The 24,610-nt window shown below is 51.2% G+C and overlaps 1 protein-coding gene across 3 annotated transcripts in view; it reads right to left on the minus strand.

Moving 5' to 3' along the window:
* PIK3R5 (phosphoinositide-3-kinase regulatory subunit 5) overlaps window positions 1-24,610 on the minus strand; it is a 72,453-nt gene that overhangs the window by 16,844 nt on the left and 30,999 nt on the right. For 2 of the 3 annotated variants that reach the window (XM_008270735.4, XM_002718969.5), the window contains exons 2-5: window positions 8,347-8,462; window positions 5,567-5,667; window positions 1,885-1,953; window positions 1,080-1,218 (exon numbers count right to left, since the gene is read on the minus strand). In XM_008270735.4, the coding sequence (XP_008268957.2) occupies window positions 1,080-1,218; window positions 1,885-1,953; window positions 5,567-5,667; window positions 8,347-8,449 (412 nt within the window). In that variant the 5' untranslated portion in view covers window positions 8,450-8,462. Of the gene's footprint in view, window positions 1-1,079; window positions 1,219-1,884; window positions 1,954-5,566; window positions 5,668-8,346; window positions 8,463-13,472; window positions 13,585-24,610 lie in introns of those variants that run through there. The other variant, XM_070061377.1, reaches the window with a different exon arrangement.

The following is a 24,610-nucleotide window of genomic DNA, read 5'->3' on the forward strand; positions in this document are numbered from 1 at the left end:
GTCTCTACCTCTCTCTCTGCCTCTGCCTCTCTCTGTAACTCTTTCACGTAAATCAAATAAATCTTTAAAAAAAAGAAAAAAGAAAAAAGAAAAACTCCTAGGGACCAGTCATCTATTTCTGACAATTCTCTTTTTGGGTGACTCACTACAGATAAACAATGGTTTGAGCTCCAAATAATGACAATTTTATCTTTATTTTTTTCTTTTTTGCATCGACAAAATCCCTCTAAGCAAAAAAAAAAAAAAAAAAAAAAAAAGATGAGGAAGACTATTGACTTGAAAGGAAATGCCTCTAGCAGTCCACCTTGGGCTGTTGCTGTGTTAAAAGCACTTCTTGATGAGCACTTTCCATTTTTTGAGGAGCTATGACTATCAGGAGCAGGTGCTGAACGTCTTGGAGGCACCCACTGAGATGTTTGTGTGGCTGTTCTGGTGTTATGCGTTACTCTGAGGTTTGCTACTCAGCACATCATACTTGACCTTGCTCTATCATTGTTTTCCCAAACTTCTTTTCCATGTCAATAACAGCACCTGTAATTTCTCAAGAACTCCTGCTTTTCAGACCTCACATGTGGAAACTTAGAGAGTACCAAGCTCTTGTCTTCATCTGTCATGGCGGCCATCCACCTGTCACCGGCCTCCTTCCCCAGCTAGGACTGAATCATCTCCCCCACACACAATCAGCTATTTGCTCCTGGGGCAAAGAGAACAAGCAAGGGTCCCTATTCTGGGGGCTTCTCTGTCTGACCTGGGCAGTCTCAGAGATCCCCCGTGCTAACCAAAGATAGGCACAGGCTAACGGGTGGGCTTGCTTTGTCCCGAACGCCTGCTCAGCTTCCCTGAGACTTTCTCCCTGAGTTCCCTCCCGTATTTACTGCTCCCAGCTTGTGTTGGCTCAGCCACCTGCTGCTGTATCCACCGTGAGAAGCAGTCTCCCAAGTTTTGCCCCGGGACATGGGGAGAGAGGAACCGAAGGCTGCAATGTGAAGAGAGTCATGGCCAAGGAACAGGTGCAGGAGAGCTGGGAGCGCCCCACCCACCTGAGCCCCACCCCGGGTGCCACCTGCCTCGGTGCTCACCTGGGGCCTTGAGTTCAGCGTCGATGAAGGTGAGCAGCTCCTGGCAGATGCTGCAGTAGGGAATGGGCCAGGTCAGGAACCGGTGGTAGGTTCTGGCTGCCTTCAGGAGGAGGTCCGAGTCTGGTGGGAAGTGTGGTGTCTGGAATAGAGGGGGGGGGGGCAGCACGCAGAGGGGTCTGGGTGACAGAAAGCTCACGGATATTCCAGAACAGCTTCTGCTCCCTTTCTGGAATGTTCCACAAAAGACACACATCTCTTGGCAGCGTTGTCTCTACTGTAAGACCTTGTGCTCACCAAATAGAGCATGGTTTGTCCAACAGTTGCGAGAGCCTCTTTGAAACATTGTCACTGTAGAGGTTATTCTATGTGGTGCTATTGCTGCCACTTGTTTGGGGCCATCCTCTTCAGTGCTGAGACACCTCTGTTTAAATATCTTCCCTAAAGGCCAAGGTCATTTGCATGTTGAGTGGATGCACTCGACACATATGGAGTCACCTGCTGCCTCTGGTGTGGTGGGCTCGCTGGGGTCCAAACATGAGGGAGATGTAAAATCTCAATGGACTCTCTTGTGTGGCTTTTGCCAGCTGGTGACAGCAGTTCCTCCACTGAGCTCCGAGATGCCAGAGGCCATGGCAGCCATGGGGTGGGGGACGGGAGGCCTCCAAGATGGTGGCTTGGAAGCCATCACATCCGCGTCCTTGCCTGACCATGTCTCTCTGTGTGTTTATCCCCCGAGGTGTGAGGGCTGTGTCATGCCCGGGGCTCGCTCCTGCCCTTCCTCCCCAGCCTGGCCCCCTGGACTTACACAGAGGACGGTGGAGTAGAACAGCAGGGCCAGTGGTGCCAGGAGGTCATAGGTGCCCTTCTCTTGGACCTGTGAGAGGACACGGAGAGGGTTCAGCCACAGGGGGCCAGGCTCCCTGGGCCACAGGGCTGCAGGACGTTCTCATTCTAGCCTGTTCCCTCTCTCCTGCTCCCTCTCAGCGAAGAGTAACATAACCACAAGGCAAACAATTTGGATGACAGAAGTAAAAACAAAAACAAAAAAACCTCTCAATATTCCCTCAATATTCTGGAATGTTCCACAAGACACACATCTCCTGGCAGCATTGTCTCTACTGTAAGACAAACACAGCTAATGTGTCCATGCCCTTCTTACCCAATTTCTCCCTAGATTCCCCCCTATAAAAACATAATCATAGTATGTGTTTACTCTTAATTAAATTATATCATGGTAGATTATGTATGTTCTGTTACATTATAATCACAATATGCATAAATTATATTAAAGTTATTACAGTCACGAGTGTCTACTTTACTCTTAGCATCTGTTACATATAGTATAACAGGTGAATTTCTGTGTAACTACCTGGTCTCTCAGACCAGCCTGTCTCCCCCCGGCCCGGTTGCACATTTACCTACTATTTGTGCTGTGAGTACCTTTTCTAGCTTGTTGTTTGTCTTTCACTTGCACACAAGTTCATTCTCCTGTATCTATTTTTGCTTTTGCATACAAGCATCACCTCAGTATCCATATATTTTTTCTTCCTTTCTTCGAAGCTTCATTTTCTTAAATGTAAATCTTTAATCTACCTACAGGTTCATCTACTCAATGCTGGAAGTTGGGCATCTCACTCTGTATTTTTCTAAATACTTAGTCAGTTCCCCTTAAACCATGTAAAAATCTGACTGATATGACGTCATCACATATTAAATTGCCTTTGTCCCCTAGCTGCTGTCATCACTTTACTGGCTGCATGATATGCTAACAACTCATTCATCTTACTGCAGGCATTGAGATTCTTTTCTTTGGGTTTTGCATAACTTTGCAGTGAACATCATTGTGCACATTCGCTTTTCTAGAACTCGATCATGCATCTAGGATAAGGTGGGGTCAATGGATCAAACGTTATAAACTTACAAGCAGTCTCCAAAACAACCATGCATGTCACTTAAAAAGTATGCATGGATTTCCACTTTTTTGGGACCAAAATAAGATTATCTTTTTAAAATTCATTTAATTTTTAAAAAACATTTATTTATTTGAAAGACAACATTATAGAGAGAGGCAGAGAAGAGAGAGAGAGAGAAGTCTTCTATTTGCTGGCTCACTCCACAAATGGCTGCAATGGCCGGAGTTGAGCCGATCCAAAGCCAGGAGGCAGGAACCAGTAGGCAGGAGGCAGGAGCCAGGAGCTTCCTCTGGGTCTCCCACATGGGGACCCAAGCACCTGGCCCATCCTCTGTTGCTTTCCCAGGCACATTAGCAGAGAGCTGGATCGGAAATGGAGCAGCTGGGACTTGAACCAGCGCCCATAAAGAGATGCAGGTGCTGCAGGCTAGGGTTTTAATCCACTGCACCACAGCGCTGGCCCCAAAATTTATTTAAAATTTTATTTACTTATTTTCAGTTTACTTGAAAGGCAGAGAGAGGCCGGCGCCGCGGCTCACTAGGCTAATCCTCCGCCTAGCGGCGCCGGCACACCGGGTTCTAGTCCCGGTCGGGGCGCCGGATTCTGTCCCGGTTGCCCCTCTTCCAGGCCAGCTCTCTGCTGTGGCCCGGGAGTGCAGTGGAGGATGGCCCAGGTGCTTGGGCCCTGCACCCCATGGGAGACCAGGAAAAGCACCTGGCTCCTGGCTCCTGCCATCGGATCAGCGCGGTGCGCCGGCCGCGGCGGCCATTGGAGGGTGAACTAACGGCAAAAGGAAGACCTTTCTCTCTGTCTCTCTCTCTCACTGTCCACTCTGCTGTCAAAAAAAAAAAAAAAAAAAAAAAGGCAGAGAGAGAGAGAAAGATGAAGAGACATCTCCCATTCACTGGTTTACTCCCTCAAATGCCTGCAGCAGCCAGGGCTGGGCCAGGTTGGAGCTGGGAACTCAGTCTGGGTCTCCCATATTGGCGGGAGGAATCCAGGTAGTTCAGCCGTGGGCTGCAACCTCCCAGGATGCACAGGAACAGGAAGCTGGAGCAGGCACGGAGGAGCCGGGCTCGAACCAGGCACTCCTCTGTGGGATGCAGGTGTCCCAAGCAGCGACTTAACCACTGTGCCAAAAGCCACCTCCAAATCCCACGTTCCGTGAAATTTCTCAAGTCACCTCCCATTTGAGATGTACTACCAAACCACTTTCCAAAAGGATTTTTATATTATCTTGGCCATGAATGATGTCTGTCTCACCACACTCTTCCCACACTGGTTGTTGCAGGTGGTTTTATTTTCGTTTTTTGCTCATTGGCTAGACAAAGGCCTGCCTCCTTATGGGTGCAATTTGTGTTCATTTTCTTCAGCTGGAGGCAGCATTTGTCTTCCTGTTTACGAGTTCCATTTCTCCTTTCGTGAATCATTTGATAGAGCCTGCCGTATGACATGTGAGGGCCTTCAGAAAGTTCATGGAAAATGGAACTAAAACCTAAGTTTCGTCTAGAACAGAAAATTCTGCAATCTGCATACAAAGAGTCTTCAAAAAGTTCATGGAAATGCATATCATGGATTTCAAAAAAAATTTTTGCACCAGATAAACTTAGCTTTTATTTTTCCTCAAACTGCTGTTTTAATTAAAACAAATATTTTAATTAAAAAATTAGGGTCAGGTGCTGTGGTGTAGCAGGTAAAGCCACAGCCTACAGTGCTGACATCCCATATGGGCACCGGTTTGAGTCCCGGCTGCTCCACTTCTGATCCAGCTCTCTGCTGGCCTGGGAAAGCAGTAGAAGATGGCCCAAGTCCTTGGGTCCCTGCACCCGCGTGGGAGACCCAGAAGAAGCTCCTGGCTCCTGACTTCGGATCGGCACAGTTCTGGCCGTTTGTAGTCAATTGGGGAGTGAACCAGCGGATGGGAGACCACTCTCTCTCTCTCTGCCTCTCCTCTCTCTGTGTAATTCTAACTTTCAAATAAATAAATAAATCTTTAAAAAAAAAAAAAAAAAAGAGCCAGAATCTTCTTTTGGGATTTACAGGCATTCCGGAACCCCAGCCCAAGCAGGATTAAACATACTGCTCAGAGGTGGGCATTTGGTCTGGCGATTAAGACCCCAGCATCCCCCTGGCTCTGCTCCTGGCTCCAGCTGCCTGTGCAGGCAGATCCCAAGTGGCAGCCGGTAGTGGTTCACATCATTGGGTTCTTGCCGCTACACGGGAGACCCAGACTGAGCTGTGGACATTTGAGCGCCGAACCAGCAGGTGAGAGCCCAACCAGCCACACTCCTCCTCGCATTCACAAAAGCCCAGTTATTGAGCCCTCAGTCTACTCTGTCAATGCGGCCGAGAATCTTTTAGAGCAAAGGAGTTCAGAGAAGTTCCCCTCCTGGTCAGCGGCTCCACTCACTCACGAGCCACATCTGTGCTCAGGAGCGGTGGGCCTCCTAGGATCCTGCTTCCCCTACTGCACGTTCCCCTGACAGAGAACTCACCCCTCCCCGGAAATCCCGGCTGCTGTAGGCAGCCCAAGCCGCCCCCCAGCCCCGCCCTTCGGCCCGGGTGTGCCCTCACCTCTCGGGTTTTCTGCAGGATCTGCTCCAGCAGGATAAGGAAGTGGCCGGGGTCCCTGCTCACCAGCTCCTGGAGGCTCCAACAATTCAGACACAGCCCAGCTGGAAAGAGCAAGAGAGGTCAGCTCTGGCCACTGTCGTTGTAAAGAGAGGGCATTGGCCCAGAACATTTCTTTCCAAAGGGAGTGTGTCTCGGAGAAGACGGTGGACCGACACTCAACCCTCCAGTGCCCCATGAAGACTTAAAGACCGGCTTTCTATTCCTGCACCTGCAGCAGGCTCAAGAGGCACAGGGGTGGCAGATCTGGCCGGGATCCTCTTTAAAGGCCCATGAACTTGGCACCCTCTAGGGAGCTCCAGTTCTCCCTCAGCCTCCCCGGCCCTGGTCTCCTGTAGTGGGCGCTGGTGCCCATGCGATGCAGACACAGCTGGCAGAATAAAGAGAGCTCCACCCCAAGATCAAGTCCAAGTCTGCGGCCACCACGGGGCTTCCGGGACGGGTGGGTGCCTCGCCACTCTGTGGCTTCCCCAGCCTGCCTTAGGTTGTCAGTCTCCTTTCCCCTGAAACTGGCCAGGGCCAACCCCTAAAACGTAAAGGAGGGGTGCGAGTGCGAGCGCATGGAAGTGTGTCTGAGTGTGAGTGGGCAAGTATGTGTATGACTGTGTGTGCCTGGGTGTGCACAAGTGTGTATGTGCATGAGTGTGTGAGTGGTATACGTGTGAATGTGACTGTGTATGTGGGAGTGAGTGTGTGTGGGTGTTGAGTGTATGAGTGTATGTGTGTGTAACTGGGTATGTGTGAATGTGTGTGTGTGTTGTGTGTGACTGTGTGTGTGGAGTGTGACTGTGTGTGTGTAGTAATGTGGTGTGGGTGACTGACTTGTGCAAATGCGTGTGACTTGTGTGGGTGGAGTGTGTGTGGAGTATGAGTGTTGTGTGTGCAGTGTGTGTGGAGTGTGTTGCATAGTAATGTGTGGGTGACTGTGACTTGTGCAAATGCATGTGACTTGTGTGTGTGTAAAGTGTGAGTGCTGCATGTGACTGTGTATGTGGAGTGTGTGTGGAGTGTGAGTGCTGTGTGTGAGTGTGAGTGTGTGTGCGTAGTAATGTGTGGGTGACTGTGACTTGTGCGAATGCGTGTGACGTGTGTGTGTGGAGTGTGAGTGCTGTGTGTGACTGTGTATGTGGAGTGTGTGTGGAGTGTGAGTGCTGTGTGTGACTGTGTGTGTGACTGTGTGTGTGTGTAGTAATGTGTGGGTGACTTGTTTGTGTGTGGTGTGTGAGTGCTGTGTGTGACTGTGTGTGTAGTGTGAGTGCTGCGTGTGACTGTGTGTGTGGAGTGTGTGAGTGTGTATGTATGTGAGTGCTGTGTGTGTGGAGTGTGTGTGTGTAGTAATGTGTGGGTGACTGTGACTTGTGTGAATGTGACGTGTGTGTGAGCGTGTGTGTGGAGGAGCGAGCACAGGACGGATGGAAGAGGGCTGGCCAGGAATTTCATGAGCTCAGGTTGCAGGTCCCCTCTTGTCTGGAACCTGCCCTTGAACTGTGCTCCCACTCTCCTAAGCTTCTGTAGGACTTGCAAAACACAGGGACCTCTGCATTCCTTAACTTGACCACGTCCTCCTCTTCCCAGCTCTGTGAGCTTGGGCCCCTTCAAAACCCAAGGGGGACCAGGAGAAGCGCCTGGCTCCTGCCTTCGGATCGGTGCGGTGCGCTGGCTGCACTGCACCGGCCATGTGGCCATTGGAGGGTGAACCAACGGGAATGGAAGACCTTTCTCTCTGTCTCTCTCTCTCTCTCATTGTCCACTGTCCAAAAAAAAAAAAACAAGGGGGAGGCAGGAAGGGAAACCACCGTTCACTGGCCTCCTACAATGGCCCACATGGCACTTGGCTTTTGAGTATGTTTCTCTATCCAGTCTCCCACCTTTCCCTCGGGCAGGTGGTTCTTATTGCACCCATTTTACAGACCAGGCAAGTGGGGCCCTGAGAGAGCAGGTGGCTTTCACAACGTTGTACAGATGAGAGCGAGTTTTGATCCAGATCTGCTGAATCCCCAAAGTCAGGGAGAGCTCTCAGAGGAGGGGAGAATGGAGCTGAGACTTGGCTGGGGAGAAGCCAGCTCCGGACATTTCCAAAGCAAGAGTTCCAGGCAGCAAGCACGAAGGTTCTGGGGTAGGAAGGAGTCGGGCTGGGTCGTGGCACAGTGGGTTTTGAGCTCACTGAGTACTGAGGGAGGAAGTGACAGAGGATGTGACAAATCTTTTCCAGTATATGGAATGATTGCAAGGAGGGAGGCACAGGCTGCCCCAGCCTGCACATACGTAGCATATTTCACCACCCTGGGGAACTCGGAACACTTTCAAGGTCTCCTGCTCCCTGGAGCTCTGCGGAGCTTCCCGCTTGTTCTCTCGGGGGAGGAGGCTGGGGTCCTGGGGTGGGGGTGGGGCACTAGTAAAAGGAGGATGCCGGGGAGAGCTCCCTGTGTATTCTCAGCTGCTGCCTGGAACCCCTGCCTGTGGAATTTCTCAACAGGTTAAAGGAGCTGGGTTTCTAGCACACGTAAAGGAGGAGGAAGATTTCCCAGGGGGAAGGGAGGTGACGCCATGCACCAAGGATTTACTGGACAGCAGGTGCTGGGCTGGGCGCCTGTGCGAGGAAAAATCCAGGCTCTTGTTCAAGTCACGCAGTTGGGGTTGGAAGCACAGTCTCCACTTCCACGCCTGACCCAGTGCCCACCCTGGCCCCTGTGGCTTCCCTGCCTCCCCACCCTGAGACCTACCTGACCAGGAGGTGGAGCGGCGGCCGAGGCTGAGTCCATGCAAGCAGCGGTCCAGGGCGTGCTGGATACGGTCCTCCGTGCACGTCGTGGCCCCCGGCTGCATCCTGAGTCATCGCCTACACGGAGCACAGACACCGCTCAGCCTGGAGCTCGCCCGGCTCGGGGCGCACAGCTGCAGGGCGCAAGGGCTCAGGGGCAGCAGCCCAGCCTGGGAGTGTTGTCAAGTGCCCAGGGAGTGCCCCAGAAATGCCCAGGGAGTGGCCAGACCCCAGGGGACTGGGCAGGAAGACCCCCAAGGGGGGAAAACCAGAATCATTGGGGGGATTTTTTTTTGGATTTCCAGACATGCATCGCCCTCCTGCCCGGGAATGGAGTGTGCTGGGCACACAGTGTGCTGGGCGCTCCAACCCTCAAGTGCAGGGGGAGGAGGGGAGCTTGTCCTCACACATCCCCCGCCCCTCCTGCCACAGCCTCTGCCCGGGTGCCCGGTCACATGCACCTGCTTCTCCCCTGCCCTGCCCTCCACTTCCGCCATCCTCTCTTTCCTTTCTTTGAGACTTGGCCACACAGCCAGTTACCCCAAGGCCCTGCCTGGTCACTTTTCCTGGTCGGATCTAGGAGAGCACAGAGGCTGCTTAGCTCAGCTGGGAGGCTGATTTCAGAAGGCTCATAAGAGGCTCCCGCAAGACCTCTCCGCTGTCTTGATTCTGTGTGACAGTGCCCTGTGCCCCCTGGGAAACCACAACAGTCAGTCTGGCACAGTAATTCAGCCTGGCTGTGGCATCCAACAGACTGGGACGCAAATCTAGACCCTGCTATTTGCTAGCCTTGTGATTTTGGCAACTTCTGGAATTCTTCCAAACCTCAGTTTACTTATCTGCAACATTGGGGGAGCAGGGAACGGGGCTGACAAACACACTGCTACAGTCTGAAAGGTAATCGCTCTTGCCTAGGGTAATTTCAATGCATCCACCGCTTCTGGACAGATCCTGTCACCGACCAGCCGGGTCAAGCTCACGGGGAAAGCCAAGGAAGTGGCGGTCCAGCTCTGGGGATCTGGGGATGGACCAGGAAACCAGAAGAGGAAGCTCGGAGCACAAAGCTGAGCCATGCAAACGACATGCAAAAAAGACAGGAACTCCCAGCTGGAGCCCAGCTGCAGAGAGTCCTGGGGGACTCACAGAGCTCCCCCTAGGCAAATCCTCCCACTTCCCCAGCCTGGAGGAAGCCAGGTGTCCAGGGAAAAAGTCAGCCCTTTGGGAGCTGTCCAGCATCACTTCACTGATGTCCCTTGCAGCCCAGGTGTTACGAAGCTGGGATGGCATGGTGTTGGGTGGCATGCATGCATCCATTCTGTCACTGATCTACTAACAACCTACTGGGTGCCAGGCACTAGGCACACAGCATACAGCAAGGGTGCAACAGGCATGAGATACAGACTGAAAAACTGAACAGACACACTTGGCCAATGGATACAAAGTTATAGTTCGGTAAGAAGAGTACATTCTGGTTATCTTTGCACCGTAAGGTGATAGTAGTCATTAACAATATATTACATATTTCAAAACAGCTAGACAGGACTTTGAATGTTTCGCTGCAAAGAAATGACACGTTTGAGCTGTTGAGTATGCTAATTACCCTGATTTCATCCACTATGTATATATACAGGTACCAAATGATTACACGGCACCCATAAATGGGTACAATTATGAGACGTCCATATAAAAAAGAAGAAAAGGGGTGAGGGTTTGGCTCAGCAGTTCAGCCACCACTTCAGCTGCCCACACCCCACCCTGGAGTTGCCTGGACTTCCAACCTGGCTCCGCTCTGGATCCCAGATTCCCGCTGATGCACACCCTGGGAGGCGACAGGTGGTGGCGCAAGTACTAGGTCCATGCCACCCACGTGGGTGACCTAGATGGAGCTCCTGGCTTTGTTCCAGTCTCAGCTGCTGTGGGCATCTGGGGAGTGAACCAGCAGATGGGAGTATGCATTCTCTCCTCTTTTGAAATAAATTAATAAATAATCTTTTTTTAAAAAAAATAGGGAGATAATCCCTGAAGGTGATGCATGTTGACATGTGTTTGGAGAGGGATGAATGGAAAACCCACTCCAGGTGGTTGGGGACCAGGGAGGTAGAGAGAGAGCTTCTGCCTGCTGGTAGATTTCTCCAATGCACACAATGGCCTGGACTGGACCAGGTCAAAGCCAGGAGGCTCCCCCCACCAAAATAAATCAATGCAGGTCTCCTGTATGGATGGCAGGGAACCAACAACTTGAGTCAATACTACCATCTTCCAGGGTCAATATTAGCAAGACGCTGGGGTCAGCAGCCGGAGCTGGGATTTGAACTCAGGCACTCTGATATGGGACTCGGGCATCCTAACCAGTGTCTTTGCTGCTGGGCCAAATGCCCATCCCTGGGGAGGTCTTTCCGAAGCAGGGACATTGAAGCTGGAGGAGGAAGCCAGGAGAAAAGGGAGGGAGAACATTCTAGAAAGAGGAGGTAGCAGGTGTCAAGGCCTGGGTGCAGAATTAGACCTAGATTGTGGAGCACAGGCCAGGGTCCTGGGCCAGCCTTGGACACAGCCTAACTTCCCAGGTCCCACGCCTCTGGCTGTGGAAGTCATGAACCAAGTTCAGAAAAACTTTCAGGGGCCATGGGACTTGGGCATTTCCATTCTCCAAAGACCCATGTAACTTTTGCAATCACCTTTGGGACTTTCATTGATTGATTTTAAAGGCAGAGTTACAGGAAGAGGGGAGAGAGAGGGAGAAAGAGATCAACTGATCTTCCATCTGCTGGTTCTGGTTCACTTCCCAAATGGCTGCCACAGCCAGGGTTGGGCCAAGCCAAAGCCAGGAGCCTGGAACTCCACCTGGGTCTCCCACATGCGTCTGGGGACCCAAGCACTTGGGCCGTCCTCTGCTGTTTCCCAGGCACATTAGCAGGGAGCTGGATGAGAGGCAGAGCAGCTGGGACTCGAACCAGTTCTCCACTGCAATACGGGATGCCAGTGGAGGTTTAACCTGCTGTACCACAATGCCAGCCCCAACTTTTGAGACTTTCAGATGGGGCAGATTTCTGGGGCTGACTCAGCCCCTCCCTCCCTCTGGATCGTGTTGGAACCTGGTACAGATGAGCAGCCATAGAGTAACACCTGTGTGGAGGCCACCCCTTCTGCTTCTATGGCAGCTCAAAGACGAGAGCATCACAGGCATGGCCCTACCCAGAGTGAGGACTCCCAGCACCTGCTGCAGGGGCCAGAACACTGGGCACCTTCATAGGGCTGACAAGGGGGCACGTGTGCCCTGCCCCGATGTCACAAGTTCACAGGCAGCACACACAGGAGCACATGAGCAAGGTGCCATCAGCCCACCAGCGGGTTCCTCCCTGGTCTGTCCCAGAGCAGGGTTCTGGAAGGAGTCCACACCTCTCCCTGTAGCTCCTTCATTTCACCTAGAGAGAGGTTTAAGCTCCAGAGAGGATGGGGGCTGGGCAGAGCAAACCCCATCATTCATAGGCACGTGTACTGAGCAGGACTTCTCTGCATGCCCGAATTGTGGCTCAAGGCCAAGGCCAAGGCCAAAGGTGCTAAGTGCCCTGTGTTCCAGAATCCCAAGATGCAGAGATGGGAACTCCATGGCACAGAGAAGTTAAACGACTTCGCTGAAGTCACACAGTCGGGAGGTGGCAAAGCCAGAGTGTGGCCAGGAGAAGTCTAGGCTTTTGACCACCCTAGCGTCTGCCCTTGGAACAACCAGGTGCAGCTAAACCAACTCATGGGGTCAGCGCTGTGGCATGGCGGGTAAAGCCGCTGCCTGCAGTGCCTACATCCCATATGGGTGCCAGTTCAAGTCTCAGCTGCTCCACTTCAGATCCAGCTCTCTGCTATGGCCTGGGAAAGCAGTAAAAGATAGCCCACATCCTTGGGCCCCTGCACCCATGTGGGAGACCCAGAGGAGACTCCTGGCTCCTGGCTTCGGATCGGCACAGCTCTGGCCGTTGTGGCCAATTGGGGAGTGAACCAGCAGATGGAAGACCTCTCTCTCTCTCTCTCTGCCTCTCTGTAACTCTGCTTTTTAAATAAATAAATCTTTTAAAAAATAATAAAATCAAATTCTGTTTCTAAACCAACACGTGGAGAGTCAGTTCCCAGGAGCTGGATATGAGATTGAGACTCTGAGTTGCCAGGTACTGCCCTGTCTGTCTACACCGGTGCCCAGCACAACCCTGCCAGAGAGAGGAGCAGAGCTCACAGCAGTGGTGGCTGGAGTGGGGTCCACGGGACAATGACCACGGTCCAGCCATCTCCAGCCTGGAGCACGGGCACAACCACCAGAGCTGGGGTCTGTATGCCCACCCCTGCTTCCCTTCCTGTTTTATGTGAGAGACAAAGCAAGAGGAGAGCTTGCGTCCACTGGTTCACTCCCCAAATGCCCGCAACAGCTGGAGCTGAAGCCAGGAACTCCATCAGGTTCTCCAACATGGGCGGCAGGGGCCCAGGTATTTGAGCCATCACTTGCTGCCTCCTAGGGTCTACACTGGGAGTGGGCAGTCAGGAGCTGGTGCTGGGAATCCAACCCAGGTACTTCCCTAGGAGACACAGGTGTCTTAACCAGCGGCTTTACTGTTAGGCCAAGCACCTGCCCCGGAGAACTGAGTTTTAAGACACACACACCCCCGGCCCCCTCCCACCCCCCCCACCCCCCCGCTGCAGTGGACAGGACCAGCTGGTCACGCCACGAGGCAGGACTGAGTCACCACCCTGCGTGTCCTGTGCTGTCACGGATGCAAACGCAAGCTGAAAATGAACCTTCTCGGTCAGCGCCTCAGCTGCAGCCCTGTTCTTAAGGGGACCCTGGTACTGCTGCCAAGGGGCCTCCCGGATAGCTCAGCATTGACCCCAGTGCGCCGGCAACACCTGCCATCCCATGGCTCCTCCCTCCCTTCCTGGGGCCCCTGGGGCTCCATCTCCTGCCGTGCCAGGCACCTTGGCATCAGACGAGCTGTCAGAAGCTTGCTTCAAGTCCTTAAAAGCAAGACGTGCGCCAGGCCTGGGCACTGGGAGTCCGAGGGAGGGGGCAGGAGAAGGCAGGCCGCAGGGACCCTCAGCGGAGCTGACCTGGGCACGCTCACTTCCTCCGCTGGGTCAGGCGGTCATCAGCTGGCTCTTGTGACTTCTAAGGCACGGCCCACCCCCTCCCCTTGCCGCCGCTTTGGGGTGGGGGCGAGGGGAATGAGGGCAGCACCCTTCCCTCCGCAGGAAGGTGCTTTTCCCAAGCGTGGCACAGGCGGCCTGGCTCCCCTGGCAGCCCCCTCCAGGGCCCTCCCTGCTGTGTCCGGAGACAGAGACACACACATTGTGAAATTCCATCGCTGGCGGGAACACCCCCTGCTCCCCGGGACTGGTGATGGCGAAACACCAACAACAGAACTTGAGTTCCCCTTCTGTGCTAGCAGAGACCAATGCACTCCTCACTGTTGACCGTGAGCAGGGCACAGAGGCCTGGGGTTGGGTTGCAGCCGGCAGCAATCCAAGAGGGCACAGAGAAGGCAGCCTTGCGTCCGCCGCCCCCACCACCCCAGCTCATGCGAAGGTGACAGGTGATGTAGGAGGGGTCAGGGGCCCGCCCAGGTTCGGCTTCCTCTGGCAGTCCCGACTGTGGGGAAGGGGGAGAGTTTTCTTTTTTAAAATATTTATTTATTTATTTGAGGGGCTGCGCTGTGGCATGGTGGGAAAAGCCCCCACCTGCAGTGCTGGCATCCCATACAGGCACCGGTTCCAGTCTCAGCTGCTCCACTTCTGATCCAGCTCTCTGCTATGGCCTGGGAAAGCAGTGGAAGATGGCCCAAGTCCTTGGGCACCTGCACCCACATGGCAAACCTGGAAGAAGCTCCTGGCTCTTGGTTTTGGATTGGCCTAGCTCCAAGTTTGTTGTGGCCATTTGGGGAGTGAACCAGAGGATGGAAGACCTTTCTCTCTGTCTCTCTCTGCCTCTCTCTAACTCTGCCTTTCAAATAAATCTTTAAAGATTTGAAAGGAAGAGCGAGCAAGTGAGAGAGAATGAGAGAGCATGTGTGGAGAGAGAATATCTTCCATTCTTTGGTTCATTCTCCAAATGGCTGCAATATGCAGGCTGAAGCCAAGAGCCAAAAATTCCATCCAGGTCTCCCATCTGAATGGCAAGGGTCCATACACTTGGGCCATCTCTGTTGCTTTCTCAGGTGCATTAGCAGGGAGCTGGATGTGAAGTGGAGCAGCGGAGATTCGAACCAGCGCTCCTATGGGATATGGGCATGGCAGGTGGCGTTTTAACCCACAGTGCCACCACACAGGGCCCAGGAGAGCTTCTTGGCTTGCAGTGGTTCTCCAATGGTGCAGAAGGCTGAACTTGAGGGTCCACATCTCGGGGGGAGAGAGGCTGTCTGATTCCTGGCCCCATTCTGCTTCTTATCTGCCATCCTGCCCATGTGCATCCTGGGAGGCAGCAGGGATGACTCGAGTAGCTGAGTCCCTGGTACCATGGAGGAGACCCAGGTGCAGTTCTGGGCTCCTGGCCCAGCCATCGCTGATGTGGGCATCTGGGCAATGAGCCAGTGGATGGAAGGAAGGTCTCCAGGTGTGTGTGTGTGAGAGAGAGAGATAATTCCTTTCAAATAAGCAAAAATAGAGAAAAATGTTTGAAATCCAAGCATAGCTTTTTCACAGTATGCATTTTCCATGACCTTTTCAGAGAAGCCTAGAATCTAGAATCTTGACTATTTTAAGATTAAAGACAATTTAAAAAAAATAGAACTATATATAAACACTGTTTTCTAAGAATCAAATCTATAGGGTAGGCATTTGGCCAGCAGGAGTAGGGAATCTTTTTTCTGCCAAGGGCCATTTGGATATTTACATAATTCAAATGCCATACAGAATTATCAACTTAAAAATCAGCCTGTTGGGGCCAGCACCGTGGTGTGGTGGGCTAAGCCTCCATCTTTGGTGTTGGCATCCCATGTGGACACTGGTTCGAGTCCCAGCTGCTCCTCTTCTGATCCAGCTTCCTCATGATGGCCTGGAAAAAGCAGTTGAAGATGGCCCAAGTGCTAGGACCCTAAACCCACGTGGGAGACCTGGAAGATGCTCCTGGCTCCTGGCTTTGGATTGGCCCAGCTCCAACCAATATGGCCATGTGGGGAGAGAACCAGTGGATGGGAGTACATGTGCTTGCTCTCTCTCGCTCTGCCTCTCAAGTCAAAAAAAAAATGCTATACTTGTAGGTATCCTCACCCCCACCCTCTGCATCCCTCCATCCTTCCCACCCCACTCCACCCCTGGATGCTAACCAATGTCTTTAGCTTCTGGTATTTCCTTCCTGTATTCTAATACCTGTTTTCCATGGTGTTGGGTTTATCGGGTGTGTGCTCGGGTTGGGCACAAGGAGCCGATAAATAGAAAGGGTTTAGAGTAACACCGGGCACACAAGAGGCACTCATTAAATGCCCTCTCTACAGAGTCAGGTGCTTTCCTTACACTCATCCTCCTGCCACCCAACTCCAGCTGCCTTCGGGGCGACACACGCCCTCTATGCTTCTGATGCACACCTGGGCTTGGAGAGCAGTGTTTTCTGTGTCGCCGGCACACAGTCGAGGGAGGTAACGGAGAGACCTCAAAGCACAACCCTCCCACGCTGCAGATGGGAGGACAGAGGTTGGGAGCCATGGAGGGCCTTGCCCAGAGCAACAATGGCAAGTCCATGCCTGCAATCTGAGCCCGGTCCTTGGATTCTCTTGCTTTGATGGGGACTGTGGGGAAGGTACTCAGCTGCCCCACGGCAAAACCCTGCTCCTTTCCTCCAGGTGCTTTTTGGAATCACTCTGCAAGTTCCTTCCAGAGCTGTGTGTGAGTCTACTTAGGCATTCGTTTTCTTCATGCGTCAACTCCATGAAGTTGGGTTTTCTGACAACATGATTTTCATCAAGATCATAAACTGTGTTAGCAAGGATCGGGAATCCCTGCATAATTTTCACAAATATTTCTGAATCTGTGGTTGTAGCCTCATGTAATTTTGTAACATTATGTTTTCTTGTAAAAAAATGCAAATCCAGCTTTGTGTCAAAGGTTTTTATATTACATCACAGTCTTGTGTTACATCACACAATTGTTGGGGACATTTATGTTGACTGAATATTAATAGGCAGGATGATGGCAGTTTGCTCGGATGCGCCTTCAAACTTGACTTATTCCACTACTCACTGTTTTGTTGGTGTTGGTACCCTGCCATCCCCATCTATGAGTCTCTTATTTTGATTCATTTCTTGCTCAGCTAGAGTACTTTGAGTAATTTCATGATTGGTGTGTGGGTGGGGTACTTTCTAAGACTTTTTCTGTCACTCATTGAGGCTCATGAATTATAGCTCTGCCAGTTATAGAGTTGGCAGAATACATAATTTTCACCCTCGAAATTATTATAAAAACCATAATCAACTGAAAAAACGGCTACCACAAAACAGAGTTGGGTGAGGCAATTGGGTACAAATTAAAACAGAAACCAATATTACTAATTATAAGAATAAAAAAATTGGGCGCTGCGGATCTAAGCTAATCCTCCGCCTGTGGCACTGGCACACCGGGTTCTAATCCCGGTCAGGGTGCCGGATTCTGTCCCGGTTGCCCCTCTTCCAGGCCAGCTTTCTGCTGTGACCTGGGAGTGCAGCGGAGCATGGCCCAAGTGCTTGGGCCCTGCACCCCATGGGAGACCAGGAGAAGCACCTGGCTCCTGCCATCGGATCAGCACAGTGTGCCGGCCACGGCAGACATTGGAGGGTGAACCATCGGTAAAGAAGACCTTTCTCTATGTCTCTCACTGTCCACTCTGCCTGTCAAAAAAAATAAATTAATAAATAAATAAAAAATAAAAAAATCAAAAAAGATTAAGTTTCCCAAAAAACTTTTAGCAATATGCAAGGTGTCTATAGAGAAAACTTCTGAGGGACAGAACAGAAGGCAAAGTAGGTGGAAATATGTATCTTGCTCTTAGGTAGGTTCAGTATTATAAATAATTAATTCAAAAAGAATGAAAGAACCAGACATAACTCAAACTATACAGCTGTTAGGGGAACACCTTCATCACATTGGACTTGCCAATGATTTCTTGGGTTTGACAACAAAAGCACAGGAAACAAAAGAAAAAATAAATTGGACTGTATCAAAATTAAATCCCTGTTTATCAAAGATCTCAATCAACACAGTGAAAAAGCAACCTACAGAATAGAAAAAAAAAAACTTGTAAATCATACATACTTGTTAAGGGCTTAATATCCAGAATATATAAAGAGCTCCTACAACTCAACCAGAAAATAAACAAAGAATCTGAGTTAAAAATGGACAAAGACTTGAACAGCTATTTCTCCTGGCGAGACACACAGATAGCCAACAAGCCCACGAAAAGACACTTCTCATCACCAATCATTAGAGAAATACAAATGAAAATCACCATTAGGTTCCACCTCAAACCCATTACAATTGCAATGACTTAAAAAAATGAAAACAGAAAATAAGAGACAGACAGTAGAAAGATAGTTTCCAGGGACTTGGGGGAGGAAGGGACAGGAAGTTGTTTAACTGGCACAGAGTTTTAATTCTGCAAGATGAATAGAGTGCTGAAGATTGGTTGCACACACAAGGTGAATGTCCTTTGCAATCCTTATGTGTGTATGTAAAAACAGCTAATTTTATGTTATATGGATTTCACCCCAGTTGTTAAGAGTCAAATTAATAATTTCACGTAGGAAAGTCAATTTTCCATAAGTTCCATCTTATGCTCTCTAAAGGAAGGGACTAAGGGAGGGAGGGAGGGAAGCAGGGCAGGTGGACTACCACCGAGAGGCAGTTCTATATAAGGTACTTGGCTGTGTGTTTTCACTTAATTCCCCAGTTTCATGATCATAGTAACCCCATGACATAACTGTAATTATCCACAGTTCCTGCAGCTCAGGAAGGCAGAGTCTGAGTTCCTGTGGCCCGAGCTGGAAGAGCGTTGGAAGCCGGCCTGACTCCCGGAGCACAGTCCTTTCCTGCACCACGTTTTTTTTGTTTGTTTGTTTGTTTTTTGACAGGCAGAGTGGACAGTGAGAGAGTGAGAGAGAGAGAGAGAGAGAGAGAGAGGTCTTCCTTTTGCCGTTGGTTCACCCTCCAAAGGCCACTGCGGCCGGCGCACTGCACTGATCTGAAGCCGGGAGCCAGGAGCTTCTCCTGGTCTCCCATGGGGTGCAGGGCCCAAGCACCTGGGCCATCCTCCACTGCACTCCCTGGCCACAGCAGAGAGGTGGACCGGAAGAGGAGCAACCGGGACAGAATCCAGTGCCCCAGCTGGGACTAGAACCTGGGGTGCCAGCGCTGCAGGGGGAGGATTAGCCTATTGATCTGTGGTGCCAGCCCCTGCACCACGTTCTAAGACATCACTTCTACCCTGTTCTAGCCCCGCAGGGGTTAATTGCAAAGCCCTCTTGCACACAGAGTGCCTGCATTTCCACAGTGAGGGAGTCCTCTGTCTTCACTTCTTTTTCAAGATTTAAGGTCCCTGGAGGGACACTGGGCCATCAAGTGCGTCTGTGGCAGCTGGGGCAGTGGCGAGTGGGCAGCAGCGGGACTCCAGGGCCAGAAACGTGAACAGGGAGGTGGCGATGGCAAGGCGGGGTGGGGAGGGAGCAGGATGTGCATACCTGTGCATGGAGGGACTCCCACTGAGGGACCAGAGACGAGCCTTCCCCGACTTCCCAACTTTGCCCAAGCCCTTTTTTCCCAAGGCAAGGGCACAGGATTCTTGAGGAGGGCAGGGTAGTGGTTAAGGCCAAGGAGAAACGTGGTCAGGCTGGAGCAAGGGGTGGGGATAGATGGTAATGCACCCACAGCACCCTACTGGGGCCAGACACCATGCTTTGGGCTTGAGGCCCAGGTTCACGTTTATTCCAAGCAAGCCTAGGACTCTGAACATCACATCTCCTGGTGACCAAGCAACTTTCCCAAACACTCCCAGCTAACGAGCAGCGTGGGGAGACCTGGAACCCAGGACTAACATGATTCCCTCGTACCTATGTAGAGAATGCATAGCATCACTTTTGCATATTATACTAAGGCCAGCAGATGCTAATGGAGAACTTACTGTGTGCCAGGCATGAGTGCTTCCCACTATTGGACTCTATTTTACAGATGAGAAGACTGAGGCACGGTGCACCCTCTCAGAGCTAAGTGACGCATGCCCAAGGCCATGCAGCTTCCCTATGTACATAAATGCGCTACCGTGGAGCTAGAGATGGGTGCACTCAAGTCACCATCAAGATGGGGAATGAACAGCAAATGCTAATAATTCACCAAGGTCTAAATTCCAGGCAGCAACCCAAGTCTACGGCCCCCGAGCTAAACCCTGGGCACCTGGCGCTGGGGACTGCTTCATCCTCTGCCTCTCCAATGTAGCAGCTGTGTTGTCTGTCAGCGAAGGACTGCAGGGAAACCAAGGGACAAATGTAAAATTCAGCTCAGGCCGGGGGCACCTTTGTTGGCAGTCTTCTGTCTTTTCCGCACGTGAAAAAAAAAGATTGCAGCAGTTGTGACAAATCGCATTCATGACAAGCTGTGCACTTGCCACAGAGACGGTCATTTACAGTCCATGAAGCAGGTGCGAATATTCGCCAGTGTGGGACAAAGGAGATTCTGCTCTTCCTGGGGTGCTAGGACTGCCAGACGCCGTACCAGGAGAACGGGTCCAGGAACAGATGGCTCTGAACCGTGATCTCTTGCTTTGTACAGTTCTTGCTCCTTCCTGGAGCCATAACCGGTTTACCACCCTGCCTTCCCGCCACGGATCCGACAGCTGATCACGGCTCTCGGCCGTGGCACTTCCGTCTTCTTTACTGCCCCCTTCAAACTCTTTAAACTCGTGCCTGATGATAGAAGAAAAATCTCTGGTCCTCTCCCTCTCCATCCCACTCATGAGTGCAGCTTGATTAGAGCAAGCAAAGTCTCTCCAACAAGAAAAAAAACCATCAAGGCTTGAGAACAGAACTGAAATCACACAGTCCTCTTTGTACTTGGCCAGGTGTGGTTTTTTTTTTTTAAACAACTTTTTATGAAACAGACTTTAAGAGTTCTGTTTGGCCCGGTCCAGTGGTCTCGGTGCACTTAAGAGGTCACTCATTGTGACTCTGAGGCACCAGGCACTGAGATGGTCTCTCCCAACTTCTCACTGAACACAAAAGATGATAGATTTTTAAAGGAACACACGCAAACAAGCTAAACCAAAAATAAACTCGAACAGGCCAGAATTGGGGGTTGACATTTAAGTCAGATGAAAATGCAATAAGGAAACGCAGGCTCTCGCCCAGGCTAAAATCTCTACAGAAGGTAGATGGAGGGGCTGGCACTGTGGCACAACAGGTTAAGTCGCCACCTTTGAAGCTAGCATGCCATTTGGGCACCAGTTTGAGTTCTGGCAGCACCACTTCCAATTCAGCTTCCTGCAGATGCGCTTGGGAAAGCAGTGGAAGATGGCCCAAGTGCTTGGGCTCCTGCACCCATGTGGGAGACCTGGAAGAAGCTTCTGGCTCCTGGCTTTGGTCTGGCCTAGCTCTGCCCATTGTGGCCATCTGGGGAGTGAATCAATCAATCAATCAATCAATCAATCTCTCTCCTTTTCCTGTAACTCTGACTCTCAAATAAATAGATGAATAAATAGATGAATCTTGTTAAAAAAAAAAAAAAAAAAAAAAAAAAAAAAAAAAAAAAAAAACAAGGTAAGTGGAGCTTATATCATGCCCTAATAAAGTTCAGTCCCAAGCTGGATGGGCACTGTGCATGGATATTTGGCCTCCTCTTGTCTTTTCCTTTAATGAAGATACATGGGTTACATTCTCCAAGATAGACAAGTTCAGACACAGGACAGCCGGGGAGAGGTGGGTAGAGAAACAAAGAGTTCTGTTTTGCAGAAATTCTCTCCCATTTTTTTTAAAAAATATTTATTTATTTATTCAAAAGGCAGAGTTACACAGAGAGAGGAGGAGAGGCAGAGAGAGAGAGAGGTCTTCCATCCACTGGTTCGCTCCCCAGATGGCTGCAATGGCCAGAGCTGTGCTATAAAGCAGCAGCTTTACTTTCTCCCATTTTAACCCCAAAGGAGAGGGCTGGGTGACAGAGGTCAGGGGTCACTGGGGTGATGACTCGGGTGCCGAGAGGGGAGCATGTAGTGGAGTGGGGGCATGGCTGTCACGGAAACATTGAGGGATGCTGCTGTGAGCCCTCCCACCCAAAGGCCAGGAAGTGGCACTGGATTTGGTGATGCAGAGGGCTTGGTAATCACAGAAGAACAGGTGTAGAACGAGAAGACCCAATGCACTGGCTGAAGACAGAAAGGGAGGTGACAGAGAGGCAGCTCCTTTGCTTAGAAGTGCTAGGTTTTGTCAGATGCCCTGGTAACCCTCTGTTAAGTTCCTCCTCCTTTTTTTAAAAAAAAATTATTTTATTTTATTTATTTGAAAGCCAGAGTTACAGAGAGAGGCAGAGACATAGAGAGAGGTCTTCCATCTGCTGGTTCACTCTCCAGATGGCTGCAATGGCCAGAGCTGTGCCTATCCAAAGCCAGGAGCCAGGAGCCAGGAGCCTCTTCTGGGTCTCCCACATGGGTGCAGGGGCCCAAGGACTTGGGCCATCTTCCACTGCTTTCCCAGGCCACAGCAGAGAGCTGGATCAGAAGAGGAGCAGCCGGGACTCCAACTGGCACCCATATGGGATGCCTGCGCTTCAGGCCAGGGCCTTAATCTGCTGCGCCACAGCATTAGCCCCAAGTTCCTCCTCCTTTTCTGAACCCAGCACAAGTTCGTTTCTGGTAGTTGTGGACAAAAGAACCTTAAGATGCTTTCCAGATGTAAAAGAAACCTACAGCTCCATCTGGGGAGCTATACGGTTACATGGCAAGTTGTTGGTAGCTATCTCCAAGAGGCAGAATGAGATACAATTTTTATTTTTTTCTATAAATATTTTTATAATAATACATATGTTATGCTTTGTTTTTAATCACTCAAACACTAAAACATAGTTACAGAAAGTGGAGTAGATGGGGCCGGTGCTGTGGCGTAGCAGGTGAAGCCACTGCCTACAGCGCTGCCATCCCATATGGGTGCCAGTTGGAGTCCCGGCTGCTCCACTTCTGATCCAGCTCTCTGCTATGGCCTGGGAAAGCAGCGGAAGATGGCCCAAGTCCTGGGGCCCCTGCACCCATGTGGGAGACCTGGAAGAAGCTCCTGGCTCCTGGTTTTGGATTGCTGCAGCTCCAGCCTTTGAAGCCATCTGGGGAGTGAACCAGTGGATAGAGGATCTCTCTTTCTCTCTGCCTCTCTGTAACTCTGCCTTTCAAATCAATCAATCAATCAATCAATAAGGAGTAGACGTACGTTTCCCTATTTCCCCTGGGAAATACGACTCCAACCCTGGACACACCCTGTAGTACCAGTGTGAGTTGATGAAGGGCAGGGAGTAGGCAGAGTTGCTAGCAATGTTGGAAACAAGGCATGGCATGGCAGTGAGTCCCTTGGCGTCTCACTTTTGGTTCAGATATCCCAGACATAATCTAAAGAGCCAGCAACCTGGAAACAGGGGTACAGATTAAAAAAAAAAAAGGTGTTTCGACAAAAGCCTGCTGTCTCTAGCCAAAGGCTGTGGCAAGAGGAAGCTCAGGAAGATGGACAACTTTCAGACGATGGCTGCTCTGTTCTGGCTACACTCCACAGAGGAAACCAGGGAAAGGGTGAGGGAGAAGCCGGGACCCCGACACTGGCCGGGTTCCAATGGGTTCCCATACCCCCGGCCCTGCCCCCCGATTGGTAGTGCCCAAGAAAGCCAAGGATGGACCAGAGTCTTTGCCTCTGACACCATGATGGCAGTGGACACTGGGACTGGACTTGTGCTCCCACCGGATGGAACCAAGACTCGCACTATTGCCCAGGAGGAAAGAGGTCATTGTTGGCGCTGTTAGAGAAAACTGGCTAACACAGGAGGATTAAATAAGATGCAGAGCCAGGCAACTCTAATAAACCCCAAACTGTGCAAGTTTCGAGCAAAAATGTCACATCAAGAACAAGTGAGCTGGCCGGTGCCGCGGCTCACTAGGCTAATCCTCCACCTGTGGCACCGGCACCCCGGGTTCTAGTCCCGGTCGGGGCGCCGGATTCTGTCCTGGTTGCCCCTCTTCCAGTCCAGCTCTCTGCTGTGGCCCAAGAGTGCAGTGGAGGATGGCCCAAGTGCTTGGGCCCTGCACCTGCATGGGAGAACAGGAGAAGCACCTGGCTCCTGCCTTCAGATCAGCGCGGTGTGCCGGCTGCAGCGGCCATTGGAAGGTGAACCATCGGTAAAGGAAGACCTTTCTCTCTGTCCTCTCTCTCTGTCCACTCTGCCTGTCAAAAAAAAAAAAAAAAAAAAAAAAAAGTGAGGAGGGGCCAGCATTGCGGAGCAGCAGGTAAAGCCCTGCCTGCAGCACTGGCATTCCCATATGCGCACCGGTTCGAGTCCCGGCTGCTCCACTTCTGATCCCGCTGTCTGCTATGGCCTGGGAAAGCAGTGGAAGATGGCCCAAGTCCTTGGGCCCCTGTACCTGTGTGGGAGACCTGGAGGAAGCTCCTGGCTCCTGGCTTTGGATCAGCACAGCTCCAGGTGTTGTAGCCATCTAGGGAATGAACCAGCAGATGGAAGACCTCTCTCTCCTCTTCTAACACTCAAATAAATATAAATAAATCTTTTTTTTTTTAAGTGACACCTCACATGGAATGAAAAGCAAGACTCAATAGATGCCAGGTGTCAAAAATGATCTGACAAAGATTATAAAGCAGCCCTCAGTAAAAGCACTTCAGTGAACAATGGTGACTCTTAGGAAACACGAAAAACAAGAGAAGCTCAAAAATTTTTTAGGAAATTTTTAGGAAACATAGTTTCCTAAACTATGTGTGATTGTTGAATACGAAATCACAACTCCGGGGCTGGGCACACACCAGGTTAAGCTGCTGCCTGTGACCACTGTACCCCATCCTGGAGCGCAGGCTCAAGTCCCAGCCACTCTGCTTCCCTGCTAACGAGCCCGGGAAGACAGTGAATGACGGCCCTGCCACCTACGTGGGAGACCTGGGTGGAGTTCTGGTTCCTAGCTTCAGCTGGCGCAGCCCTGGCCAGTGTGGCCACTTAGAGAGTGAAACAATCAGTGGAAGAGCTGGCCCTCTGCCTCTCTCCCTGAT

The sequence above is a fragment of the Oryctolagus cuniculus genome, chromosome 17 (assembly GCF_964237555.1).
Source record: "Oryctolagus cuniculus chromosome 17, mOryCun1.1, whole genome shotgun sequence".
In the NCBI taxonomy this organism is placed as follows: Eukaryota; Metazoa; Chordata; class Mammalia; order Lagomorpha; family Leporidae; genus Oryctolagus; species Oryctolagus cuniculus.